Genomic DNA, 14,808 nt, shown 5'->3' with positions numbered 1-14,808 from the left:
GATAATAAAAAGGTCAGAGAGAGGTGAAACTCCATCATTCATTGGCAGAGCACTTGGTTACAATCGGTCAACAATAGCATTTATTAATATGTACCTGTTCCGACTTACGTACAAGTTCAACTTAAGTACAAACCTACAGTCCCTATCTTGTACGTAACCTGGGGACTGCCTATACAGTGAATGCAGTAAGGCTTTGCTCAGTGGCAGGTCTGATGTCTTTCCCTTTTGAAAGAGGCTACTTGGGTTCTTTATCTTAAAAATGATGTGCTATGTATTATACTTTGAAAGCCTTACATTTTGAATTTAAATGATGCTGGCAGAGGCCCCAAATCTTGATATGAACATCTCTGGCTCCAATAGTTGTTTCAGTTTTTAGCATTTTAATATATTTGTTTATATTTTAAACTTCCATTAATGTACACCCACGTTTATAGTTGGCACTTGTTCAGTTTATGAATTTAAAGGAATGTTCTGATTTGAAAACATTAATTTACTTTCTTTGAAAAGAAAAGAGAAAACTTGTATTATACCAAATTAGTAAGATTTTGCAATCTCATTTGTTCCTGCATCCACTGTTAATGACCTGCTTTAAGAAAAATAACTTGATATTATACTGTAAGTACCCTTCTCAGTACAATAATGAAGAAATCTGTGCTTAACTCTGCAAATGTTTAGTGCAGACTGTGAAGATAACAAACTGAGGCTGATCAATTATCAGTGTAACTTGAGTTGCCTAAAGTAAATTTAATCTTTGGTGCCTAGGAAATAACATTCCTTTATTTTGAAATTTATAGTTTGACAGAGAGTCGTTAATTTCATAAGATTTAGGATTAAATTAAAATTGTAATTTGATTATGTGAAAGTGCATGTGGCGTCGGAGAATAACCAAACGAATGTGTTTGTTCTTCCATCGGTAAATACTTCCAACATCTCAGTATATTTTACTGGGAAAAAACGTAGTACTTTAGTAAGGTAATTTGCTGGATTTACAGATAAGAAAAGGGTTTTCAAATATGATGTTTTGTATATTTACAATTTTTTAAATTCTTTTTAATTTTGTGTAGGATGCTCTGGCTCTTATTAGACTGGATGATCTCTTTCTTGAAACATTCGATGTCACAGATGGTAAGTGTCAATTAAATGAGGATTAGTGCTTGCCTGACTGAAACAAATGAGTTGCACTGTTGAAGGATGATGCACAGTGTTCATTTTATTTTAAATTTTATTTTAACTGTGCTGAAAACTCAGTATTAAACACTGAAGTACCAATGTTATCTGACCTAAATAGCACAGAAAGAGTCCTCTAGCAGTAACATGCCATCAAATTGTTTTGCATGTCATTTAAATAGGTTAATTGGCTGACCCCAAATTATCTTATCTTGACAATCTGTGGTCTTTGGGATGTAAGATAATAATGGCCAAATAATAATCTGTCTCTTCCCTTAAGTGCAACCCCTTTCTCAGTGCACCTCTTCATTTTTTCACACCCCCACCAGGGTGTGGAAAAATCAGTAGCCTGAACACCAGGGAATAAGAGTTTTTAATTCCAGACAGCCGAAGTGTAGACCCCCGAAGCTTGATGGACTACTCTATATTTTGGATCTTTGGTTCAAGCAATATTTTCCTAATAAATAATTTATTAAAAAAAAAAATTCATGACACTGTTTTTCTCACCCTGTCATCCCTGCTTTGGGTTAATGGGTCTGTGTGCGCACACACACACACACACACACACACACACACACACTAGTGAGGAAATATAGCAAAATTGTGCAGCAAGTCTATTAGCTTTAAAACAACTGGAACAGTTAGGGCAAGAATGGCAAAAGTATTATCTGCTCATGTTATGTTTTAACATAATACAAATAAAAGTAATTAACACATACATATTTACAGATTTGAAAAAATGGGTGAAGACAAGGTTAAAAAGTGATTTAATATTTTAGTGCAGTTTGACTAGTATAGTAAATAGTATCAAGCAAAAGGTGATGCAGTGCTGAATCATGTCATTAAATATATAACTTGGAAACATAATGTGCATTGATGTAGCAAGTATCTCTTTTCAATGGACAAGCTTTACTATCACTGAGAAAATGACCTAAAATTTTCAGCTGTTTGTTTCTCACACGTGATAGCTTTAGTGTTCCAACAATGCTCCTGTCCCAAATTTTTTCAGGTGTTTTGTCCTTTAGAAATGGACATTAGCCTGTCTAAATTAGAGGACTACTCTGTTACAAACAGAGTGGAATCTCATTAAAAATGATGTGCTTACTATTAACTGATACATTACTTTAACAACCTCCAGTATACTTACTAGGAGCCCAAAGTGCTCCTTTCTTTTACCCCAAAGACTGCAGAGTGTGCACATGCTTTCTCAGGCCTAAACTTCATCTTTACTTACAGTATCTTACAAAAGTGAGTACACCCCTCACATTTTTGTAAAAAATTATATCTTTTCTTGGGGCAACACTGAAGATATGACACTTTGATACAATGTAGTCAGTGTACAGCTTGTATAACAGTGTAAATTTGCTATCCCCTCAAAATAACTCAACACACACCCATTAATGTCTAAACCGCTGGCAACAAAAGTGAGTATACCCCTAAGTGAAAAATGTCCAAATTGTGCCCAGTTAGCCTTTTTCCCTCCCTGGTGTCATGTGACTCGTTAGTGTTACAAGGTCTCAGGTGTGAATGGGGAGCAGGTGTGTTAAATTTGGTGTTTTCACTCTCAAACTCTCTCATACTGGTCACTGGAAGTTCAACATGGCACCTCATGGCAAAGAATTCTCTGAGGATGTGAAAAAAAAGAATTGTTGCTCTACATAAAGGTGGCCTAGGCTATAAGAAGATTGCCATCACCCTGAAACTGAGCTGTAGCACAGTGGCTAAGACCATACACCGGTTTAACAGGACATGTTCCACTCAGAACAGGCCTTGCCATGGTCGACCAAAGAAATTGAGTGCACGTGCTCAGCGTCTCATCCAGAGGTTGTCTTTTGAAAATAGACGTATGAGTGCTGCCAGCATTGCTTCAGAGGTTGAAGAGGTTGGGGGTCAGCCTGTCAGTGCTCAGACCATACACCACACACTGCATCAGATTGGTCTGCATGGCTGTTGTCCCAGAAGGAAGCTTCTTCTAAAGATGATGCACAAGAAAGCCCACAAACAGTTTGCTGAAGACGAGCAGACTAAGGACATGGATTACTGGAACCATGTCCTGTGGTCTGATGAGACCAAGATAAACTTCTTTGGTTCAGATGGTGTCGTGTGTGTGTGGCGGCAAGCAGGTGAGGAGTACGATAACAAGTTTGTCTTGCCTACAGTCAAGCATGGTGGTGGGAGTGTCATGGTTTGAGGCTGCATGAGTGCTGCCAGCACTGGGGAGCTACAGTTCATTGAGGGAACCATGAATACCAACATGTACTGTGACATACTGAAGCAGAGCATGATCCCCTCCCTTTTGAAAAGCAGAACATGATCCCCACCCTTTGGAAACTGGGCCGCAGGGCAGTATTTCAATATAACAACCCCAAACACACCTCCAAGACGACTACTGCCTTGCTAAAGACACCGAGGGTAAAGGTGCTGGACTGGCCAAGCATGTCTCCAGACCTAAACCCTATTGAGCATATGTGGGGCATCCTCAAACGAAAGGTGGAGGAGCATAAGGTCTCTAACATCCACCAGCTCCGTGATTCGTTATGGAGGAGTGGAAAAGGATTCCAGTGGCAACCTGTGAAGCTCTAGTGAACTTCATGCACAAGAGAGTTATGGCAGTGCTAGAAAATGATGGTGGCCACACAAAATATTGACACTTTGGGCACAATTTGGACATTTTTCACTTAGGATTGTACTCACTTTTGTTGCCAACGGTTTAGACATTAATGGCTGTGTGTTGAGTTATTTTGAGGGGAGAGCAAATTTACACTGTTATACAAGCTGTACACTGACTACTTTACATTGTATCAAAGTGTCATATCTTCAGTGTTGTCCCATGAAAAGATATAATAAAATATTTACAAAAATGTGAGGGGTGTACTCACTTTTGTTAGATACTGTACATGTTCATTTCCAGCTTTGAAGTGTTAAGTTCACATTCTGTCTAAAAAATGAACTGGTGAGTTTCAAAGTTCTTAAAAGTGCAGGCTTTGGTAGTGAATGCAGCTCTTGTAAAACACTGGCGCTATATATTCTGTAGTGTATCTGTAAATCACAGCCTTTTCCATTGTAGTAATCACAAATGGCCAAATTCTGATTTCTGTTTTAATTTGATTAATTGTGCAGGCTTACTTAAAATGTGCTGCTTACATTATTTATTTAATATGGAAGTTTGCATAAACCTTTTCTTGTTTCATGTTGTACTTTTGGTCTTATGCCTCGTCTTAAAGTTTCAGACTTTTTCTTGCTTTGTTGCTGATTCCTTGGTTGATTGGGAGTTAGAGGAGCTGGCAAAATGTGTAAAGTTATGTTTTATGTTTATTCCGGTGGGGGGATAAATTTGACTTACTACTGAACCTTCTTTTTGGACAGTTTATTTAAGGAACTGTTTAACTATGAAGTGACATTTAACTTGACATTTTTGTTTTTCAGTTAAGCCACTAAAAGGAGATCACCTTTCCAGGGCTATTGGTAGAATAGCAGGAAAAGGAGGAAAAACAAAGTTTACAATTGAAAATGTGTCAAGGACAAGAATTGTCCTTGCAGATTCGTAAGTATATCATTTTCTCTTTATATGTATCCGTCTTTGGCCTTCTCAGCCGGTGTTTCACAGCTATATGTGTAATATTGCAAACTAATTAACCTTTGCAACCTCAGATGGAGTATTGGGCTGTTTAGGATTGATTTTGATTGCTCTATGAGATTTTGAAGTAAATTTGAGTGTGACTTTTTAAAATAAATGGTACATATTACAGTTACTTTTCGTAATGGCCTGGATTCTATTTCAGCAGGTGAACTTCTGTAGAAAATAAGTTTGCTTGACTCTTATTGTTAGTTGTACCATCTCCATTAGGCAGTTGGAGCTTCAACCCCTAGGGTATAACCTTGCTTATATAGTGCTGTTTCACCCAAGACTGCAATATGCACAGACCCTGTTGAGGGCATCCCCTCTCACCTGTACTAACCTGCAAATAATTAATGAGCTCTCAGTTCCCTCAAGGAAATAGCACTGCAGGGAAACTGTTGGCATATTCAATACTAGCTGAATTACCCATCTACCACAGCGTGCTAAATAAACAATGTAGACCGCCGTGCACCATGCAATGCAAATGTCTGTTATATGGCATTTTATGTGTAATTTGTAAAAGTATTGTTAATGCATGTAATGCACCATCTATTGGAATGACACCAACAATGTAACTGGATGGACATATATATAGACACTTACACTTTTTTATTAATGTGGATGACAAAAGTATCCAATACCATAAGTAGAAGCGTAGACAGAAGTACAGTATAATGTATGCAGCATCAACTCTTGTACCTGCAGCAGTTTTAAGATCGTTTTTAGCAAATTAACTTGCTTCTTACTTACTTACTTACTTACAGCAGACCTATGCCATTCATATGGCTCAGGCATCACGCGAGTGGCAGCCTTTCCAGCAGGTCCTTGTATGACTTTATCTTTCTACCTTTTTCTCTATTTTTCCTCTATTTCACTGATCACTCCTATCACTCCTACGACTTTCTTTTATGTGGACTCGTTCCCTGGACACTTTTTACTTCTTGGACATGGATTTTTACACGCAGAGACTCGTCTATTCGGGTAGTCAACTTCAAGCACTGAGAACAAAGGCCTGTGCCGGTGTGGTTCCCTATTTACCTGACGAGGTAAGAAGGTCGTATCGTGGCAGCAGAGCCGGCGCTAAGCTAGCGAGAAAGTGGCGATACAATCCTTCGGTGCCTTCTGTGATCCTGGGAAATGTGAACTCACTACCAAATAAAATTGACGAACTGGCTGCGCTGGTGAAAAATGTCAGGACCTACAGAGAATGCAGTTTGTTGTGTTTTTGTGAAACATGGCTAACAACTAACATCTCAGATGTTAACGTGGAGCTACCCAGGTTTAGCACAGTTAGAGCGAACAGAGACGCTAATACCTGCGGGAAGTGGAAAGAAGGAGGACTTGCTATGTGAATACAAGGTGGTACAACTTTGGACATGGTCAAAATCTCCACTTGCTGCAGGGACATCGAACTGTTGGCCATAAGTCTGCGTCCCTATTATTTGCCCAGAGAGTTTGGACATGTCATTGTTGTTATTGTTTACATCCCTCCTCGGGGAGACGTGAAGATAGCGGGTGACATCATCCATTCTGCTGTTGCTAAACTACAAACGCAGCACCCCAAGGCGCTTGTGCTAATCGCTGGAGACTTTAACCATGTGATGCTGGATAAAACATTACCTGCCTTCTCCCAGTATGTGGATTGTAACACCCGGAGAAATAGGACTATTGACCTACTGTATGCAAACGGTAAAGACGTATACAGCGCCACCCCACTGCCTGCGCTTGGGAAAGCAGATCATAACCTGGTTCTGCTTCAGCCTCACTACAAACCAAGAGTGAGGGAGCTACCTACAACCACACGCTCATTCAGGAAGTGATCCCCTGAGGCAGAGCAGGCTCTGAGAGACTGCTTTGGAACTACGGACTGGGATATCCTGCAGGGATCATATAGTGAGAATATTGAGGAGGTTGTTGACTGCATTACTGACTACATCAACTTCTGTATGGACATTGTAATTCCAGTAAGAACAGTACGCTGCTATGCTAACAACAAGCCATGGATTACAAGTGACATCAAGTGCCTTTTGAACCAGAAGAAAAGGGCTATTAAAGGCGGTGATGAGCATGAGCTCAAGCGCGTGCAGAAGGAACACCGAGTCCAGCTAAGGGCGGCGAATGAGCAGTACAGCAGAAAGCTGGAGCAGAAGATGCAGAATAACAGCATGAAGGAAGTGTGGGATGGGATGAACATCATCACTGGCTGCAGCTTGAAGCGGGGTGCCACCATCGAGAGAGATGTGGAGAGAGCAAACCAGATGAACAACTTCTTTAACAGGTATGACCACCCTGAGCCTGGAGCAGGGGAGAGTCCCAAGGCTTTGGAAAACATCTTGCATCACCCCAGTCCCAAAGGTATCACGTCCTAGTGAGCTGAATGACTTCTGGCCTGTCGCTCTGACGTCACATGTGATGAAGACCATAGAACAGCTGCTGCTTCACCACCTGAGGCCACAGGTCCGCCACGCCCTCGACCCTCAGCAGTTCGCATACCAGGAGAAGGTGAGAGTGGAGGATGCCATCTATATGCTGTCCGATCCCTCTCCCACTTGGACAGAGGCAGTGGTGCTGTAAGAAGTATGTTTCTACGATTTCACTGCTCACGCAGTATAGTGTCACTTGGGTGGCTACCAGCGGCAAGCGGTGACCTGTGGTCCATAGTCACAGGCCACAGCTATTGCTCGTGTGCAGGACGGTGGCTTGATGGGGCGGTTTGCTGCCCGCCCACTACACCGCTGCAGCTACTGCTCCTGACTGGACACAGGCTGGATGGAGCAGAGGGGGGCGTTTCACTGCCTGCCCATCACACACTGCTGCCCCGTTCGTTCTCGGTGTGCTGCTGGTAATGCTGCAAGCAGTGACTCGGTTGTGGCTGAACGTAGGCCATTGAGGGTGAATGGGACGGCAGGGGGTAGCATTGTAGTGTGCATTGGGTGGCTGCCTGTTGAATGGGGGCCGTGGTGGGCGATTCACTACCCGCCTTTGGCCGCACCATGTTTGTTCTCGGTGGGTGGATGCTGCAGGCAGCATACTGTAATGGAGGTGACTGTGTGGTGGGCGGGTGATGAACCGCCCCTTGCCGCCCCATTCATTCTCAATAGCAAGCTTGCTTGTACTGTTACACACATAGCAGGAAGTTGTGTCTTATCAGTACACCAGACGTGCTGACGAGGGATGCCTGCCTGCTGTGATAGCGTGTACAGTGCTGTGCAGAAGAGCTCATCTTAACGTTTTGTCTTCTCCCTTCAAGAATGTCTCTGAAACACAAATCTGATGCAATTGCTGGTGATACAGTATAGGCTGAACAGGACAGGAGAAAGTACAGTCCCCTGCGACGCTCCTGTGTTGCTGACCACAATGTCAGACCTGCAGTTCCCGAGACACATATACTGAGGTCTGTCTGTAAGATAGTCCACGATCTGTGCCACCCGGTATGAATCTACTCCCATCTGTAGTGGAAGCTCCTCGGGTCAGGTAAATGCAGGATATCTCAAAAAAATAAGAAATACATGAGAAAATGAAGCCGCTGCTAACGGAGCTCCGCTTCAGATGTCCATCTCCTGTAACGGACGTGACCTAATCGCATCCCTCTTCTTTTTGCTGCCTCCCCAGCACACCACCGTGTAGATGAGGGCGCGTGCCACAGCAGTCTGATAGAACATCTGCAGCATCTTATTGCAGATGTTGAAGGACGCCAGCCTTCTAAGGAAGTATAGTCGGCTCTGTCCTCTCTTGCACAGAACATTAGTATTGGCAATCCAGTCCAATTTATCATCCAGCTGCACTCCCAGGTATTTATAGGTCTGCACCCTATGCACACAGTCGCCTCTGATGATCACGGGGTCCATGAGGGGCCTGGTCCTCCTAAATTCCACCACCAGCTCCTTGGTTTTGCTGGTGTTCAGTTGTAGGTGGTTTGAGTTGCACCATTTAACAAAGTCCTTGATTAGGTTCCTATACTCCTCCTCCTGCCCACTCCTGATGCAGCCCATGATAGCAGTGCTGTCAGCGAACTTTTGCACATGGCAGGACTCCGAGTTGTATTGGAAGTCCGATGTTTATAATGAGGCCTTCAGCAAGATCTCGGGGACATAGTTGGAAACTTATAAAGGGCAAATTTAGAACAAATCTTATAGGGTTTCTTCGCACAAAGAACCACAGACACGTACAATAAATTATCAAGTAGTGTAGTGGTAGGACTTCAAATCTAGCCTTAATGCAGTTTTGTAGGATTGGTGGGCTTGTTGGGCTGAATGGCATGTTCTCATCAACACTGTCCTTTTGGTCAATTTTGTTGTGTATTATTTTGTCTGGTTTTCATATAGCGATTAACTTAATGATTGTTGCTTAAAAGCATCTTGTTTCTGTATTTTTGTTTGTGTGTTTTTAAAATTTATTAGGTATTATCACTATGACTTTGTTTTTCAGGAAAATTCACATATTAGGATCATTCCAGAATATTAAAATGGCCCGCACAGCAATCTGTAATCTAATTTTAGGTAAGAAAATGTTTTAATTTTATGTGGAATTTTTCTTTAGTGTGAATTTTTTTTTTTTAAATTTTTACAATCTCAAGATTATTTTAATACCTACTACCTGCAGCTGTACACGTTAGTGAGGGTAGTTGGAGAAATCCATGCTTTCTGTGCATGTGTGTGGGAATAGGAATTGATGAACCTCCATACCATAGTCAAAATGTGTTGTAGCCACTTTAAACTAATGAATGTGGTCAAAGAAAATTAAAGCTGCTTATGCTCCCAACAATTTTTTTTTTTGATGTGTTCAGAGAACATGGTGGTCTTCATGTTTTCTAAATTCAATGACCAGTTCATTGTTTTTGCTGATAATAACTCTTTCTGACCAAGCGTGTCCGTGCTAGCATAAACACATGTTCGCTTCAACCTTCTTGTAATTTATTTTTATTATAGATTGGTTTGCTGTATCAAGACATTGATTCTCACAAAAAATTATGTACTGTGCAGATTTAACAAAAACATAAAATTTTCTATGTGCCGTGGCACAGTTTTAAAAAATAAATAAATAATTTTAAAAAATGCTCTGTTATATAGTATTGCCCCTATTCACCTGGCAATCAGATTGCTTTATTGATCCACATTTTCTGACTTTATTAAATGTACATCTATTTTAGGTATCCCAGTGTTTCAGTTATTACGAACAAATGGTGATTTTGCTTTTTCTAAAGACATGCAACACTGGTTGTACACTGTCTGAGACAGCGGATCTATATTCATGTAACTTCTTCTTTCGGCTACTCCCATTTAGGGGTCGCCACAACGGATCAGCTGTCTCCATCCTTGCATGTCTTTAACATAATTTCCTGCCACACTGACTGCCTTCATGTCCTCCCTCACTACATCTATAAACCTCCTCTTTGGCCTTCCTCTTTTCCTCTGGCCTGGCAGTTCCATCCTCAACATTGTTTTCTTGGTATACCACCTCTCTGCAGCACTCTGTTGATTTGGACTTGGTGGTGAAGGTAGACAATTCTAAAGTCTCACCCTCCCACCACCTTCTCACTTACGCATATGCACTCCATTTACTCCTACTGAATCTCATTTCTCTTCTGTCCACTGCATATCTCTTCCTCTTCAGGTTCACTTCAGTCTCATCTGTCAACCTGCCCATCACCATTGCAAACAGGAAACAACTCCGAGCCAGTCCTTGATGTGATCCCATCATCATCTTGAACCAGACTGTCATTTCAACTGCACACCAAACTGCATTCACGATGTCCTCCTAAATATCCTCTTCCACCCTCACATACTTTTCTCCTACTCCCGACTTCTTCATACAGTACCATAACTCCCCTCTTTGCACCCTGTCAGACACTTTCTCTAAGTCCAAAAGCACGCAGTGCAGTTCCATTTGACCTTCTCTGTACTTCTCCATCAACACTCTTAAAGAAAATATCACATCTATAGTGCTCTTTTCTGGAATGAAACCATATTTCTGCTCACAGATCGCTCGCTGCCTGTACTCTCAGCTTAGCATCCATCACTCTTTACCATATCTTAATAATGTGGCTGATCAGCTATATACCCCTGTAGTTACTACAACTTTATACATCTCCCTTATTCTTGAAAATTGGTACTAATATACGGTACTACGTCTCCACATCTCGGGCATCTTCACACTTTTCAAGATCAAACAGCTGCTTTTCCACTTTTCATCCTCTTCATAGCTTTTCTCACTTCAGTCTTGCTAAATATTCCAGGTACTCATGATTTACTCTCTCCACTTCATCCAACCTTCACTCTCATTTTCTATATTCATAAGTCCTTCAAAGTACTCTGTTCACCTCTTTTCAACACACTCTCCCCACTTATCTACAAATTTCCATCTGCATCCTTTATCACCATGAGTTGATGTCACTGCCTCATTTAATTGGAAGCACATTTATTATCAGTTTTGATTATCATAGATTATCACAATATGGGGCTGCAAGGTACCAGTAGAAATGAGACAAGGGTAGAAATTTTCATATATCTTACCACATTTGAAAACAGCAGGAAGTTGCCTTTGTTACTGGTAGCAAAGAGACAGCATGTGGTGTGGAGTGGGTGCTCTATTACCTTACGAAACAACCGGCACTTCTCACAGTGCACAGCTATAGCCCACCCCCAACACCTCCTACAAAACTGTTTACAATCGCTACTTCAAACTTTAAACATTACCCTATTTCGCTCTTTGAAATAATTTTTAGATTTTAACACGCCTTTGGATTTTGAAAAGGGCCATTCTCCAACTTCCATGATTGTTGACCAAGCTGAGAAAAGCACAAAAAATAGAGTGGTTATTTTTTTCTCTATCGAGAATAAATTAATTTATTGTTAGTGATGTTTTTGTGTTCTAACGAAAAAACACTGCAAAAAAACCTTCACAAGAGTAGCAGATCTTAAAATGATTTTGCCAGGCAATGAAGAGCAGAAAGTGTCTCATTGCTTTGTCAGTGCATATAATTGAAGAATCAGGTAATATATAAGAAGTCTGTATACAAGGTTTAATTATATTTACCTATTTATTTACTTATATTTTGCGGTTCTCATGTATTTTTCATTTTATTTCTTTGAGTAAAACCATATGTACAGTTTACCTTGTAGCTATGCTGGTCACAGGTTTTGAGTTTGTTATTTAGGTCTCTCTGGCAAGTCATCATTCTTTTATTGTGCCCTTGAGCAATTGTAATGAGTGTCAGCCATAATGTAAACAAATTTTAAACATGCATATACAGTCATGACCAAAAGTATTGGCACCCATGCACTTCTTTCAGAAAAGCTACCACTTGTCCCAGAAATGTGTTGCAATTACAAATACATTGGTATTCATATTTATTTCTTTTGTTTGCATTGGAAAAACACAAAAGGGGGGGGGGGAGTCAAATTTGATATAATTCTATTCAAAACTCAAGAAATTAACTGGACAAAATTGTAAGAAATAATTTGATTTCAATCATTTGATGCTCCTTAAATTTTTTTCTCTCGCATGTACAAGTAACAGGTTCTGGCAACACAGAAATCACACTTACAACCAGTTTAAATGGAAAAAAGTTGACTCAGTCTTTTGGTCTGTGTGTACAACTCTGAACATGGAGTAAAGAAAGAAGAGCAATGATTTGTTGAAGGATTTGAGACACTGGAAAAGCAAGGACAGTCTCAAGGCTATGTACAAGTCCATCTCCATAAATCTTAATGTTCCTGTGTCCACTGTGTGCAGCGTCATTAAGAACAGCTCGTAGCACTGTAGCTGACAGAAGAGAAAAAAGAGAAAAAAACAATGTCAGCTCACATCATCTATCTCCAACTGAATGAAATGGTATGAGATGCTGTTGTAGAAACCCAGGAAAGTGAGACATAAAGTAACACAAACTGGAGTTTACAAAAACTTCCCTTGATGAAGAAGCTAACATCCTTTGGCGAGTATGTCCTGTGGAGAGATGAGAACAAAATGGAACTTTTCAGTAAAGCATACCTTTGTACTTTTTAGAGAGAATTAAATAAGGCCTTCAAAGAAGAGAACACAGTCCCTGTGGTCAAACATGGTCAAGCTTCACAGAATTATGGGGTGGTTTTGCTGTTTCTGGCACTGGATGCCTTGACTGTCTGCATGGTATCATGAAATCTGAAGACTTCCCAAGAGTATGGGGGTACAATGTAAGACAGTGTCATAAAGCTGGTTCTTCATCGGAGATCATGGGTCTTCAAGCAGGACAATGACGGTATAGTTCATAAAGCATCCAGAAATGATTTAACACAAAGAGCTGGAGAGTTCTAAGTGGCCAACAGTGAGTCTAAATCTCATTGAACACCTGTAGACTGTTCTTAAAACAGCAGTTAAGAGAAGGCACACCTGGAGCAATTGGCAAAAGAAGTTGTCCAAAATTTCAGCAGAGAGGTATAAGAAACTCATTTGTGGTTATAGGAAGTGATTGATTTAGCAGTGTTTCCAAAGGGTTTGCTGCCAAATATTAAGTTGAGGGTCCTAGTAATTTTATCCAGTCCATTTCTGGAGTTCTGTATGAAATTATTTCAAGTTTTTCTTTTTTTCCTCTGCTTTTTTTTTTTATGTTGTCCCAATGCAAATAAAGAAATGTGTGTATACCAAAGCATTAATAATTACCACAATTTTCTGGAAGAACGGGGTGTATTTCCTGACAGAAGTGCAGTGGTGCCAATATTTTTAGCCATGTAAAAACCCCCGTACCTTCAAAATTCAAAATGGGTTTTTACTTTTTTATTCTGTCTGTCTGCAATGTTTTTACAATGAACATATGAATTTTCTCATTGTCTTTTTGCACAATATGTTTTGCCACATAATCATAGATGAAAAAGAAGTGTAACAAACGTAAGTCAGTGAAGTACCTTTTTGAGGGTCAGTGTTGAGAATGTGATGCAGAGGTTTGACACCAAGTCCCAAGTTGATGACTTTGGTATTTTAGTTTAAAATGCTAAACTGTCTCTATAAACTGGCACATGACAAAGCAGTCTATATTATGTAGATGTTGTGGGATAGTATAAGGTACAGGAGATATGGCATCTCTGGGCTGGTTCTGATAATGTGGTCGAAATTTAACATCTTATTAAAGAAAGAAACATCCTGTAACAGGACAATTCAGTAATCAGACAGGAGAAAAGCTGTTCATTGTATCTTTTAATTACTCCTCGGTAAAATGCCCTAAAGGGAGCATTCTTCAAAAGCAGTCCGTTACAGGATGGTCAGAGAAATCAAAGAATAGAGGTTCATTAAGTAAACTACTGAATTTACATACAGTGTCAATCAAAGCATACATTTTACACTGGTTCATTGATTTACACCCAAATGATTTGTGTAAAATAAGTCTGTGTTATTCTGGTGGTTCTTACACCTTTGAGTTGCGCCACCACCCTTGAAATTTCTGTGCATATAACAATTGTCCATTCTCACTTATAGGACATCTGCTGATTTCTAAGTCATCTCTTAGTTATTCTTCAGTACATCTCTTGTATATATATATATTTCTCTTCTGGTTCGTCCTGCTTCCACTTCAAAACCGGTCCTGCCCACACGCAGCCGACACGACATTTCTCGATTCCTATTCGTCCTCTTCCATGTCATGCACTGTACTGGCCTGCTGAGCATAACACATCCAACAAGTACTCGAGGTAGCTTTACCAACTTTGCGGGAGCCACCTGTTTCTTTACAACAGCTTCTTACACCGCAAACATCAGAAGCTAAAAATTATCGTGAACACATTTGAGAATACAACTCTTCTCTAGCATTTGCTTCCATGGTGCACAGATAACTCAACCTTCTGGCCACGGACCATACTGTTTTAAAATACACGGGCAAATTTATGACCAAATCTCTCCACTATACGCTAACACTTCTACCCCTCCAGGATATGGACAGTTGTATGTTTTTGACACAGCGCAAGTTACTGAAGTACGCTTACAAAATAAAACAAACTCTGTATGCAGTGAAAATTTACTTCTCCAGCTAGATTCCATGCTCAGAACCATCAACC

General features: G+C 40.4%; 1 protein-coding gene across 1 annotated transcript in view; it reads left to right on the top strand.

Moving 5' to 3' along the window:
* Nucleotides 1–14,808, top strand: part of pno1 (partner of NOB1 homolog) — an 87,263-nt gene that overhangs the window by 53,333 nt on the left and 19,122 nt on the right. Inside the window, exons 4-6 of the mRNA XM_028820607.2 lie at nucleotides 1,065–1,125; nucleotides 4,594–4,711; nucleotides 9,215–9,285. Of these exons, the coding sequence (XP_028676440.1) occupies nucleotides 1,065–1,125; nucleotides 4,594–4,711; nucleotides 9,215–9,285 (250 nt within the window). The remainder of the gene's footprint in view (nucleotides 1–1,064; nucleotides 1,126–4,593; nucleotides 4,712–9,214; nucleotides 9,286–14,808) is intronic.

Source organism: Erpetoichthys calabaricus, chromosome 15 (genome assembly GCF_900747795.2).
Source record: "Erpetoichthys calabaricus chromosome 15, fErpCal1.3, whole genome shotgun sequence".
NCBI lineage: Eukaryota > Metazoa > Chordata > Cladistia > Polypteriformes > Polypteridae > Erpetoichthys > Erpetoichthys calabaricus.
The sequence above is the reverse complement of the archived record's forward strand: the minus strand, read 5'-3'. Positions and strand labels throughout refer to the sequence as shown.